Source organism: Filicampus tigris, chromosome 11 (assembly GCF_054856515.1).
Source record: "Filicampus tigris isolate MCC_2025a chromosome 11, RoL_Ftig_1.0, whole genome shotgun sequence".
Classification (NCBI taxonomy): Eukaryota; Metazoa; Chordata; class Actinopteri; order Syngnathiformes; family Syngnathidae; genus Filicampus; species Filicampus tigris.
Genome location: NC_141227.1, coordinates 11,893,503 through 11,907,100, shown reverse-complemented (window position 1 = coordinate 11,907,100; position 13,598 = coordinate 11,893,503). Strand labels below are relative to the sequence as shown.

Sequence of the window (13,598 nt, the reverse complement as noted above, 5' to 3'; positions counted from 1 at the left end):
CAACGTCTGCAGCAAAGTGAACATAAAAAAAAAAAAACACTAGATATCTGTTTATATCCAGCAGAGAGAGCTCTTGAAGGATGAATTTAGTATAATTGGCTTTTGTGTGTTGCAGCTTTATCTGGGTTGGGCCCATAAATAATGTTTCCAATGACAACAGCTAAGCAGAAGCGGCCAAAGGCATTTACGCCGAATGACGAAATCAGCTGCAGGAAGCATCTGGAGCAGTCTTCCATCACCAGGATGGAGGAGTCTCAAATACAAACACTGCACTTTTCAAGCCGTCCCTCCCTGTTGCTTTCTCGTGCATTTGAGAGCTGTTAGCGGTTAGATTAGCACTTTAAGGCCACTGACAAAAAAAAATAATTCAACTATAACAGCAGTGTCATTTTAACAGTATTACGCAACCATCCGCAACCGGATAGCTTTAACTGGTTGCGCGAGTGTGGAGATAATAAACTTCCTGTTTATGGATGAAAGTTAATCACCATGTTGGAGGAAGTTAAATTCTCAAAGTGAGGAAGTCTTTAGAGGGCTCCTTTTCTAAACAACAACAGAATTATGGCTCGCTCGGTGAATTATTTTACAATGAAACTGCCTGCTTGTATGCAAATGAAAATGTTTATTTGGACACAATTATTTAGTTTCCTTTTTTACGAGCTCTTTGAGATACTTGCTGCAGCGGTGACCTGACTCTGTTTGATTACCCGTTGTTAAGAACCCAACGTGCTTCCTTAAAAGGATCTCATCTGGACTCTGCTCTTTTTTTTTGAAGAGGTTTTGTTTAGTTTCTTGCACGTGACTCCACAGTACACTCATCAGCCATGGTACTGTAGAGATGAATGAAAGGTTAAAGGTAGTAGACCGATGATGATGATGATGATGATGATGATGACGGGTAAAGAATTTGTGGAATGTAGAAGCTGTAAGCGTAAACCTTTTGACCAGCCCACCTCTTGGTTCTGCTACTGTGCGGCTTCGGGGTCATTTCCAGAATTAAATCCTGTGATCCTGAAAATAGAACAGAAGCAAATGCCTGATCGAAAATAAAACAATGTGCGAGGGTTGAATGAGAAAGCTGTGAGAAAACACATCTGTTTATTTATAGGCGATTGGCAAGCTTTCACATTCAGATAGTACGGAACACAACTGTGGTAACTGGCATTGAATCAAGTCGCTGTTGATAGAACGTAGTAAAAATAACAACGCAGATGATTTTGGTATGTTTGACCAGTAAGCCTATTCCATCTGCCTATTTCAAGCAGCAACTCCATGCACCTATTTCTCTTCTCTTTTATGAAACCCAGCTGTGGTTTTCACTACGCAAGGGTCAAACGTTGAATGCCTTCTTCATGATTCATACGAGGCTATAAAAGTTGAATGTAATTTGCATTTACCTGAGTGCTGTTTGAAGAAGATGTACATGTAAATGCATTTGCCAAAGTGTAAATGGAGTCATATCACTTTATCTGCACACAGCATGTAAAAAGTTGTATTTCAGTTGTGGCTTGAAAACTGAAAAATTGACTTTAAATGGCAAATTGGAAGTACTTTTGTAAACTAATGTGCATGACTAATATTTCATTGTGAAACAGCTTCTTGCATGACAGTGCAAATGGTCTATGTTTCCAGGAGGAAATATGTGTTTGCTCATGGGATGTATTTCAGTGTCTATTACGCAAGTGGTTAAGATTTGCTTTGCGTTTTCATGGCTAATGGCGGCCAAATAAAGTACGAAAATATATTTTGTTCCGTCTAAAACGGACAAAAGGTTGAAGTTATTTTTTCTGTTTTGTAATGAGTGCAAAGGAATCAGGACTGTGTCATAGATCAGACCTTATTTGGGTGAGAATATGATTTAGATCAATTAGGATTTATTAAATCATTCAAACAAAAGCATTCTGACATTTGTCACAACAATAACTTTGGAGCAGATTATAAACAGCCGTTATCCGTGCTTCATATTGCTCCACTTCAGCTCTTTAGGAGGTGATCATTTGCAAATTGACAAATGCTAAACAAATAAAGAGAAGACATGACCGTCGTATTCAAGGAACCAGAAGTTACTATGATAACGTGTTCTTGGTCGTTTTAACATGACCTTGCCAACAAACAAAACCTGCCATTTTGGGTTGTATTGCCTGTTCAAATTCAGAAATAACCCAAGTTATAAAACCTGTTCTCGCAAGTATAATTTGTCTTGATTAGTTGATTTAATAATACATTGCATAAGCTAACAAATTGACTTTTGCAAAGTGGACAATGTGCAATAACATCATCGGTGCTCTGTTTGTTTGGATTGTGTCAGGTTCACTCTGTTGTGATGGACAGCAGGTTGTGGAGGTTATCAGGTTAATGCCTGAAGCTGGACAAACATTTCTGCCAACCTCGGCCACTAACATCAGACAGGCCGAATGTTTGATCGCGTGTTGGATGTTTGTTGAAGTTTTTCAGAGCATACATCTGGTGTGAGCTGTACTTTCCAATGCCTCTCAAGCATCCAAAGTCCAAGCGCATGTTTTGCTGGCTTGTAAGCTTTTTTTTGTAATCAGCCTTGGAATTACTAACAAATTTGTGTGATTTTGCAGACATGATTCTTTTCTCTTGATCTTTGCAAAGGTTACATCATGTGAAAAATCAAAATGAAAATGTCATGTGGAACTCGAAAAGCGCTTTTAAAAGGGAAATAAACCGTCCAGACACAACATTTTCACACAAAGTATGTAGGAAACTCATGTGGTCATAAACTCAAGCGTATGTATGCGCAGAATCTGGCAATATGTCGTTAAGTGGCAAACAATAAGCGGAATAAGATAATAAACAGCTTAAATTAAACATACACACCCCAGTCTCTCTGTCCTTGAGTCTGACAGAACAGGCCAACTGTTGCATGCAGCTGGCTGCTATTTGCTTTGACGTGTATGTCAATTCATACCGACTGTAGTATCTAGTGGCACAAAATGAAACAGATAGCAAGAACTTATGAATTCACTTCACTTAGCCGCCAACAGCTAAATTTGAGTGGCCAATGAAGTGCATGTGGAATAAGCAAGTAATGGGCTGCATGTTGCCATGTTGGCAATTCTCCTCAGAATTGAATGTGATTGACTGGTGACCAAGTCAACTGCGTTGGGCTCCAGCTCAGGCTGTGACCCTGAACAGGATAAATGGTGGAGATAGATGGATGATAGCTGACATGTTTATGGAGTGTTTTGGTGACAGAACTCGCCATTTTTAGAAGTATATCATTGCAGGAAGACATTGTAAAATGGTGAAGCGTAACCATCCTTTAGTACTTGACTATTTGCTACTGAATTCTCATGAGAACAACCTGGCCTGTTAGATCCACACCTACAGACCGTCATAAGCTGAGAATCCTTTTCCCAAGACACTGCTTCCCGTTACTACTTTAGTCCAGTCCAGACTTCTCACGTCTTCAAGCAGGATTGTGGTTCTTGTGGAGCACACCACTTCTCTTCCCATTTCTGGACTTTGTGCCATAGTCTAGTATCTGCTGCAAGCATTATTGCAAGTAATGCATGGCTCATCATACACACATCGTTGGACAGGCTGGATTCATTCATCCCTTAACTCAAAAGGTTTTTCCATTTGGGCTAAGATTCCCTTGGCGTTCAGCCCTCCAATGAAAGGGCCTCAAGCTGCAAGTCAACCAAACGTCTATTGTCCTAATAAGGAGTAGTGTTGTGTGTGTGTGTTTCCCTTGCAAGTTAATAAAACTTCCCATGAGCAGAATCCAACCATATGCTTTTGAGGGTTTGGCTGAGAGAGGAGCTCTTGTGCATTTCAGGCAAGCATGAGGCGTTTAAAGATCAGAGCCTCTTGCAGCCTGACGTCACTCCTCCCATAGAACCACTGCGGTGGAGCTACACTCCTAACCAAAGGGGTGCTGGCGGGGTTATGAGAGAGGGGGACGCTTGGTTTGTTACCATTATGTTGATCAAATTAGCATGTATCAGAGCTTCTAGAGAAATACGAAGGTGGAGTTTTGCAGTGAGCTAATAAGCATCATTGATTGAACTCTTTTGAGTGCAAACATACATGATGTTTTTGTGTGGATGCAGAGTGAGCACATACCAAATACGTTGACTCTGAGTGTGAACATAAACACCGAGCGTTGGCTCAAACTTTTTTCAGGGTGAGGTGGTGTTGTCGATAAGGGTTTGTGCCACAGCTGTTTTCTTTCACAACACAACGAATGGCGAGCCTCCTGTGATTTCACTACACACATACATACAGTATATGGAAAGGAAGAGTATAAAAGAAAAACACAAGTTTGCTAACATGTATGTATTATATTTGAGAATTTACAGTTGGCAAAGGATAGTTGGAAAGAAAATACTTCCTGCTGGGTTACAGTGACTGGAAGCATTAAGAAGTCATTGGTGAGGTGGTGACAGGCGATAGGCGATTACAGTTACCATGCAGTAATATATTAAATCGCTCTTGCTATTGCTGTTGGCCTGTAAAACCAAGTGATTTTTTTTAGAACCCTCTGGTGATAATATCCACACAGAGACTGATTCTAGGTGAAGAAAGAAATGTGGAATGTACAACCGTTTTTATTGTACTACAATAGTGAATCAGGCTGGATAACAATCACATTTATGTCATGGTGTCAAGATAGAAGCTGTATAAAAAAAAACTTACGACTAAGATTATTAATGGGTCAAGAAACAAGCAGTACATATTGGAAACTTCTGCTTCCGATTGACCTAATTGTGAAAATAAGTACGCATAAGGATAGACCAATTTGAACTTTTTGTTATTAAACAATCTAGGTTACATTAACCTTTTATAGTCATCTTGTTTGGGTGTAAAGGTTATTCAAATTGCTCCACATTTGAAGCGATTTATGTCCTTTTTAGGTCCTTTTTATTTTGTTTTGGTACTCCCTTGAGGAAATGTGAAAAAGTCAACAGTATCGCTGCTTCTGCTCAACAAGCAATTCTTCCTTAAGCAAAATGGACGTGTCTCACTTCGTCTCTGTCATGTTTGCGTGCTGCTGTGTTAGCCTGGGATTAAACGGTCATCCTATTGACTGAGGTCAAGCACCATGTCACAGGAGTTGTCAGATGATCCGGCAACAAAATACCCCCTAAAAATTCCGACACACTGCACTTCCTGTGCTAAGATGTTTGAGAATATGTCACATACCATAGTGTCACTACTGAAGCTAATGGGCAGCAGTAGTTCGTCTGTAAAGAGGGTCATGGTTCGACCCCCAAAAAATGAAAAATGGCATCTGTTTTTTGAAGGAATACTAGTCTGCTTCTTGACTACTTTTGAGGTGCTCTTAAGCATGCTATCACACCCTCCTGCTAGCTCAGGACCTTACGCGGTTATATCTCTCCTTACATGCCTCCATATGCATACCGGTAATCTAATTCTCTATTAAGTGTTAAAAAAAATATGGAAATTGAATTTCCCCTTGAGGCATTATGATCAGCATGGTAACCTATAAATGAAAGATGAATAATAATCAAGGTCATGTCAGACCAAGAAGAGTTGTAGCCTTTCAGTCTAACATCTTTCTTAAACGTGACTTGTTTTGTTCCATCCATCCAAGCAGATATCCAGAAATGCTTAGGACCCTTAGGGCGTCCTTTGATGTAAGAACGGCCTCTCACAAGCTTTTTGTTGTCAACTGTTTAGTGTCAAACGGTTGTTGAGTGTGTTTCCATAAACCTAGCCTGCAGTTAACACTATCCGAGTTGCCTTTTCAGTTGGTGCTTTGGAATTCTTGTGTGTGATGTCGGCGCAGGACGTGTTTGTACCAGGGGTGTGGTGTCAATTGGGAGCACTGATCAAGGGATAAGTGAAATACAGAAAACTCGCAGAGTATTAGTGAACAGTCTCCAAGCATGGTTGATGCGAGCTTGCTGTAAGCACTGGGAGTTAAGTTGGCCAGCTTGTGTTTCTTATGTCAAAATGTCTCTATCTGAGAAATAATGGTTGTTCTGTAAAAAAGACACATGGAAATGCCTTCACAGCGCAGTTGTTTAATAGAATGATGATGCCTATTTACTGGTCCGAAAAGTCACTCCTTCAGCGTTCAGTTGTGCAATAACACAACATTTCAAGTCATGATGGCCCATTCCCCACTAAACCCTTAGTTCTCATGTGGCTTGTGAAAATGTGAGATAAGCAGCGGGACTTTAGGGGCTCCAGGCCCGAGCAAAGAACTCCCGGGGGGTTCAGTTCACACAGGGGCCAGTGGACAGGGGCCATTAGAAGCATGCTGGTTTAATTGCTACTGGGGTGGAGTCTTTAGCTGGCAAGTCTGCCGCCATTTCTCATGTGCTGACTCCAACACTGGTCATGTTACCAGCCTCCAACTGAACAGTAAAAAAGCGCTAACAACACAATCTCTGTCCAATGCAGCATGAATCTCAGTTCACTGATGGGTTAGAGTCTCTGGCCAGCTGCGTTATTGCTATTGATCAGTAGCACTGTGAGAGTGTGCACTGGGTAAGTGATATAAAATGAATCGGCTTTTGGCCTTTTGGTGTCCAATCAAGTAGTCAAAGGGAATCCATGCACAAACTGGGAGGAGACTGCAAAACCTGCTAAGAAAGTTCAGATCCAGCATTGAAGTACATAAGATTCTTGCTCTTAGACATCAGTGACAGCAACACTGTTTTTTTTTTGCTTTTGTAAGTGTAAATGCGTATTAAACATCATAAATAGCAAATTTGTACTCACCTTTAACTTGTTGCGGACACAAATTAAGCTTACTGCATGTTCCTGGGAGGTGAGTCCCTTCATATTTGTAGTGTACATACCCTTTTACATTTTTTAATGGTGTCAACTTATTGTCCTTTTAACTCATTCACTGCCAGACATTTTCAGACCCTCTTTTACCCTAACACTTGAAAAAAATTGAAAAAAATATAAATAAGTTCCTGAATTTGAATGGCTGGACTATGAAAAGACAAGTAAATTTGTCAATGGCAGTGAATGAGTTAACTCTTCAGTATTGCACAGACTAGCGAAGTTTCTTACTAAAATGTGTTTTTTCCCGTTATTATAAATATTTTCGTCCTTGCCATCATTTGTACTCTTCACTGGTGGTAAACTTAAACACTCACACAAAACCCACATGATAATTTTTCAAACTTACTCGTGAGATAAGCTAATGTCTGTGGATGGCTGAATCTCAATTTTTACGTGTTACTTTTGAAGTTTTGGCAAAGGTTTCCACTGTATGTACACTATCACAATATAGTCAAGGATCAATCATTACACAAAGCCCTTTTTTGTACCAGCAACTCAGTGTTGTCGGCAACCAAATAATAAAGTGATATCATCTCCAAGGCCAGCTCTTTATCTACGTGCTACACCGCTTCCCAAAGCAGACCCGAATCTTCTGTTTCTGTCTGTTCATGTCCTGCTTTAATGAGCGCTGTTTCCTGCTATTACTCTCTCACTGGTGATGAACTGGGTGGGTTCACCACTCGTGATGCTCAGTGTGTTCAAAGCCCAGACTGGCTGTGTGCCTGTCTGAGTAAAGGGGATGGGTGGGTGGTCAATGGAAAATGTTGTGAAAGTAGTCAACGGTGAGTGTGCGATGCCCGGAAATAAAGGGTGTTTTCATTGTGGATTTTGGCTCACTGTCGTTAGATTACTGATGAAGCCTCTGCGTGGTTATACTGTTGACTTTGAGACAGTGTGACCTGACCCACTCTTTATATATCACGGACAAATGAGATGAAAAGAGTTTTTTCCATATTATTCTGTCATCTAATGAAGATATGAGACTTGATCAAATGTAGCTCTATTTTCTTTCTCTTAACATGTTTCCAACGCCGATGCCAAATCCAACTATTCTCTGATTAAGGCATGGATACTCAAGGATAGTTCTCACAGGCACAATCAGGTTAAAAAAAAATGTTGCGTGTGTTCAGAATGATTACTCCGAACGTCATCATCAGTGGCTCCGCTTGCGTTACTTTCGGTAATTAAGTGACTTGATGAGTTGTGTAAATCAGACAATAAATGCCATTGAGATGATCTTGTTTTGCAAGAATTCACTGCAGGCATTGATGTGGCTTGAAAACCGAATTGCATTTTATTACATTTCCTTGGGTGTTGGATTAATATTGTGTTGTCATTGTATACAGTATTTTATGTACTACTTAGAGTATACTATTAAAAATTCTGAACTGTAGTGGGATTCCTTTAACAATAAACAAACAATTATTCCTTACTTTGCTTGAGCATGATTAGGCAAACTCGCTAGGACAGAATTCTTAGTAACTGCCATTCATGATTTTGTTGTTGTTTTTTTGAACAGAAGGATGTGAAGGACGTGTTCACAGCCATCACGTTTGAGGTGGCATACAGCCTCGGGAAGCATGTATTAAGTGGACACCAGGAGCAAGACTTGCCTGCTCTTACCCCTGTGCTTCGGTGGAGGAAAGGAAACAAGATTGCAGTGAGGAATGAGGTATAAGACACTGCAGAACATGGCCATTCTGAGCCAAGTCTTGTTGTGGCTTCTCCCATCCGATTTACAGTGATGCAAGTGATTTATTTATTTCTTTTTTTGTGGCCAAAGCAAATTATTATGGTTTCAACCAGATTACAAACAGTTCCAACATCAAACCTAAAGTAATGGCATCCAATTTGATGACTTGTCAGCAGGCAGCTCATCAAAAGTGAGCAAAGCCGAGTGCACTACTTGACTGCAACCAGCAGAGGCACTGTTGCTTCAGCCGCTAAAGAAAAAGAACAACATGATGCCATCTTAGACCGCCACTATTTCAACTTCTGCAGGCAGCATTAATCTGCTCACTACACCATCGGAACAAGTCTGCAGAACATTCAGACAGATGTTCTTCGGTCCCATCAAAATAGTATTAAAAAATAATAATAAATACGGTAATAATAATAATAATAATAATAATAATAATAATAACAGTAATAATACATGGATTTAATTTCCCACTTTGCCAATCTAGAAAACTGTTTAAGGAAACCCCTGCACCAGTTATACATATGAGTGTAGCATAAATACATCGAGTCTGCCATGCTCAAATTGAATTCCACCCTACCGACGGTAAATCACAGAGGGGATTAAGGAGCAGAAATTAAGATCCAATGTGGTGGTTACCATCTTGCACTGGTAGGATAGTATACCTTGAGGATACTGCGGCCTGCTGCTGCCTTTCACGCAGATGCCGTGGGTTTAAGATGCGGTCAGCGCACCACTGCCAGTCCCGACCCAGGATAAAAATAGGTGGGTTTCCTGAGGAAAGGGCATCTGATGTAAGAACTGTGCCAAACAAATCATTCGAGTGACTCGCTGTGGCAACCCCTAACGGGGAAAAGCCAAAAGTCACCAGTTACCAGTTTGTTTTTGTCCGTGTTAGGTTTTCTCGAGTGAAATCCGAGAGACAGATTCATTTATTTTCACTGTCACCACCTCTAACCTGGCTCACATGTTTCCAAGATGGGCCGCACTTCTTGAAAAAATTACGGATTTACGTCTTTCGCCACCCACAAATTCCATGTATGTGAAAAGCAATACTGTAACGTTCAACATAACTTCTGATCTGCTAGTCGTTTCTCAGTATGGATTAGCCTGACCATAGGAAGACTGTTGACAAAGTCCAAGAGTAAATACCCTGACCTTCCTATTGGTGACAGACCAACATCAACACAACACTGCCCCCTAGACAGAGAAGGAAGTCATTGTGAACTTTTGTGTTTGCTCCTCAGACTTGGTTTGAGAAGAACTGCCTGTCAGACGACTGTGCTGCGGACCTGCGTCTCCATGGGAAGCTGTTGCTTTCTGGGTAAAAACAAAGCTACCACGTCATTGTTCGGATTCTGTCTGTTTTGGACTTTTTTTGCAAAGAGGAGTCTTCAGCCCTGTGGGTGTGGGTCCATGACGCATGCTTGGAGGATGTCCATGTTTTTCCGTGGACAGGGAGTTCCCTCTCTTTTTATGGAGTATTTCTCTATGAACACTCACTGACTTTCTTTTTGGTTGATATTTTTTTTAAACTCCACTACAGTTTAATGAAGCAGACCTGCATCATTAGCATACTCTTGTTGAAGGTTTAGTCTGTCTGAGAGCTCTTGCTACCTTCTCTTCAGATGTTCTTTTTTTGTCATTTATATTATTTATGGAGCTGTGGAAATTTATTCCGATGCTCACAGATGTTTTCTTACTTTCAGTCCCCCTCTTTTACTTAAGTGGAAACCACCTGTTGGCATGAAAGAAGATTAGACGCACCCACAAACTGCTGCCTTCCAAAACGTTGGCGACTCCAATTGATTTTTGCATGACTTTGGCTATCGGTATTGTGCAGGTTCACGTAATGCTGTGGCTTTTGAGGAGCGAATAACTTTTCACAAATCCTATCCTGTGACATTGCTCAGGGTTATTTTGAAAACAGTTTATTGGCTGAGATTCTTTCATTTATGTTTCAATCAGGGCACACAGCAAGCCCCATTTGGCACTGGGAGGTGTAAGGAACGTCTCGTTGAACTTGACCATCTCAAATGCTGGAGACGACGCCTACGACACCAACGTCTATCTCAACTTCTCCCGAGAGGTTTTCTATATCAACTTCTGGCAGAAGGTCAGTTCCTCGCTTGGCTGGCAGTTGTCCATATCAGTACCTCTACGGTTAAAAGGAATACAATAAAGGTACGCTAAATAATAGGAGCTAAAGTACAGAGCTCTAGCGATTGGCTTCATATACAGTATGCAGAAGATCCCACATTCAGCATATGATCATATTCCCACGGTGCTTCAGACATCTTAGCAATATCATTGTATAAATTAATATTGGTTAAAGCTACTTTTCTTCATGGAAATTCACCGTGATGTCACCTTTGCAATAAAATTCAACCTACTGCCATCTCCGGCGATACCTGGAGGAGAGATTTTCTTCAAAGCAAATGGATTTCACAGTGGCAACCTGTGCCTCCGCTCACGTCAGTTGGAAGAGGAAGCAACCAAGTCGACGCCAGCTCCAAGAAACGCCCCATCAGTTTGATTTTTAGAGGCTACACAGGATCAAACCCATGTGATTGACGAAAGCTCACATTCAATCATATAGAATAACAATAAAGGTGCAATTAAATTTCAGGATAACCTGAGGAATAGGCGACTGTTATTAGAAAAGCAGATTTGGAGTGCCCTAGTTAATTTAATGTCCCCTGCTGACGTCATTTATCAGGTTGCCAGGATTCACAGAGCCTCATTTTGTGCAGGAACCTGATAGTTCGGGTGACCTGCTGCACAGAGGAGACAGCTTTATGAAGAGTTGACAAACAATCCATTGACCAGATTTAATGCTCTGAGAGACATTTCTAATTACTACCGGAGAAGAGCAAAAGTGATGATATGTGCTCTATTTATGCAAAGCTGAGGCCAACTCTCAGTCCTCCCCAGAGGCAATTTTCTCCAGTAAACCCAGCATGAACTTGTCTTCTCCCCAGATTTAAGAGTGAGGGGTCTTAGCTGGCTGTTGTTCTTGCAATGTAAGCTGTCAGAAAGCTTTGGAAGCCAATTGCTTGGACAACGCAGCTGAGACTCCTGTAGGGCTGCAGCAGCTTCAGTGCTTCCTTTTTTTTAAATTAATTTTTGTACATATTTGCATTGTCAGCTGTAGTTTTTTTTTCATTTTATGCAATAAGAACATAACAACTAGATGCATTTTCAGTCCCTCTTACACTCTTCTTCACGATCAGCTAGTGATGTTGCTACTGTCCAAAACTAGGCAATATTTAGGACACTCTTAGACACCTCTGAATTTCTTGGGAAGGAGCAAAATATATAATTACTCTGTGATAAATTGTAATTAACTTACAGTAGCATGGTCTGGGATGGTTTTGTACATCTGTATCACAATTCTAACTTTGTGGGTTTGGATTTGAGGATACCAACAAGCATCTTGGCTTCATTGAGGAATTGCCTAAAGTGTGACCTGGCTTTCTATCTACCAATTTAAATGAAAATTAAATCGTGCTTAGTAATTCATTAGTGAACAGAATGCAGGGTCAACTGATGCTACCACATTTTATTTATAGGAGCTTTTATAAACACCCAAGGTCGCCTTACACAATAGACAAAAAACAACGAAGCAACAACAGAACACATAAAAAACATTGAGCTAAAAATACAATGTACAAAGTGAGTGTGAAAAGTGTGTAGAATCAAATGAACGGGTTTAGATCATGTGAGCCCGCTTAAACAGATGTGTTTTAAGGTAAGACTTGAAGGTGGGTAGATAGTCCGTTGTGCAGATGTCTGGGGGGAGGTCATTGCAGCGGCGGGGGCAGAGCGGCTGAAGTCTTGAAACCCCATAGTGGTCATGTGGGCAAGTGGCACAGTGAGGTGAATGGAGGAAGAGGAGGAGGAGGAGGACGTGGAGATCTGTAGGAGTGCACAGAGTGAGGCTATGGATGGCCTTAAAAGTGAGGAGCAGAATTTTATAATCAATGTGGTCAGGGAGTCAGTGGAGATGTAGACGTTGATGTTATGTTTACTGATATTTTGCCAAGGGGAAGAAGATCATTGACGAACACAAGTGGGCCAAGAACAGAACCCTGTAGAACACCAAAAGTGACTGGCGATTTGAAAGATTTGACCTGGATGAACTGAGTGCAGTTAGAAAGATAGGATTTGAAAAAGTCATGGGGTGTGTGGAAAAAATCCAGTGGCGGTTAGTCTGTCAAGGAGGGTGCTTTGTGAGATTGCGTCGAAAGCTGCACTTCAATCTAGGAGAATGACATTTGTTAAGAGTCCAGAATGAGCTGTCATGAGAAGGTCATAGGTGATTCTTACAAGGACTGTCTCTATGTTATGGCGGGGCGGAAACCGGATTGAAATTGTGCGTAGAGATTATGGTGACACAAGTGAAGAAACAATACTGACTAAATTTCAAGATGCATGTTTTTGTTGTACAGCAATTTATGCTCATTAATAGCAGCCATGTGCACTTTCAGTTTTAATCACAGATGCAGAGTTGCATCTCCTGAACCTGACATGGACTTAATAAATAAATAAATAAATAAATAAATAAAACAAGCATGGCAAAGCACCAAAATGGCTAACAAAAAACAATTTGATTTCATGCTGAGAACATGACACTTGTTAGGAAATGTAAATCCAAATGTATACACATACCGAGGCTGAAGTGATGCCAAAAAAAACAGCACCACCTGTGAATTGTCATCCTGATGTGCTTCCGTCATTACAAGTTGTGATGACACTAAAGAACACTAAACAGTCCCAATAACATTTGTGGGAATCCCTGTGTGTGCGTGAGCGCGTGAGTATGTTTTCATGTGAGACCGGAGAAAGTAAGCAAGCGACAGAAAGTGAAGAAGTACTGCACAAACTGAGGCTTGTCGTTGTTCTCCTCATGGAGGCACCTCCCGCCATGTCTGTGCTCTGCTCTTGCTCAAGGACTGCCAGCTGGGTGATGAGTAAACAGGCCGTCTTCCCTAGTGCACTGCATGTGCAGCCCCACGGGATGGGTGGTGTTTGCACAGAGGAATACAGGAAGTAGAGGAAATTCCACCTTTGCCAGTTTTGCTTGGTCCCCCCCCCCCACACC

At 41.1% G+C, this 13,598-nt stretch overlaps 1 protein-coding gene across 1 annotated transcript in view; it reads left to right on the top strand.

Annotated features, from left to right (window-relative positions):
• The window catches only part of itga9 (integrin, alpha 9), a 45,395-nt gene that overhangs the window by 22,641 nt on the left and 9,156 nt on the right, over positions 1 to 13,598 (top strand). The window contains exons 16-18 of the mRNA XM_086045744.1: positions 8,315 to 8,467; positions 9,742 to 9,818; positions 10,463 to 10,610. Coding sequence (XP_085901870.1) covers positions 8,315 to 8,467; positions 9,742 to 9,818; positions 10,463 to 10,610 — 378 coding nt within the window. The remainder of the gene's footprint in view (positions 1 to 8,314; positions 8,468 to 9,741; positions 9,819 to 10,462; positions 10,611 to 13,598) is intronic.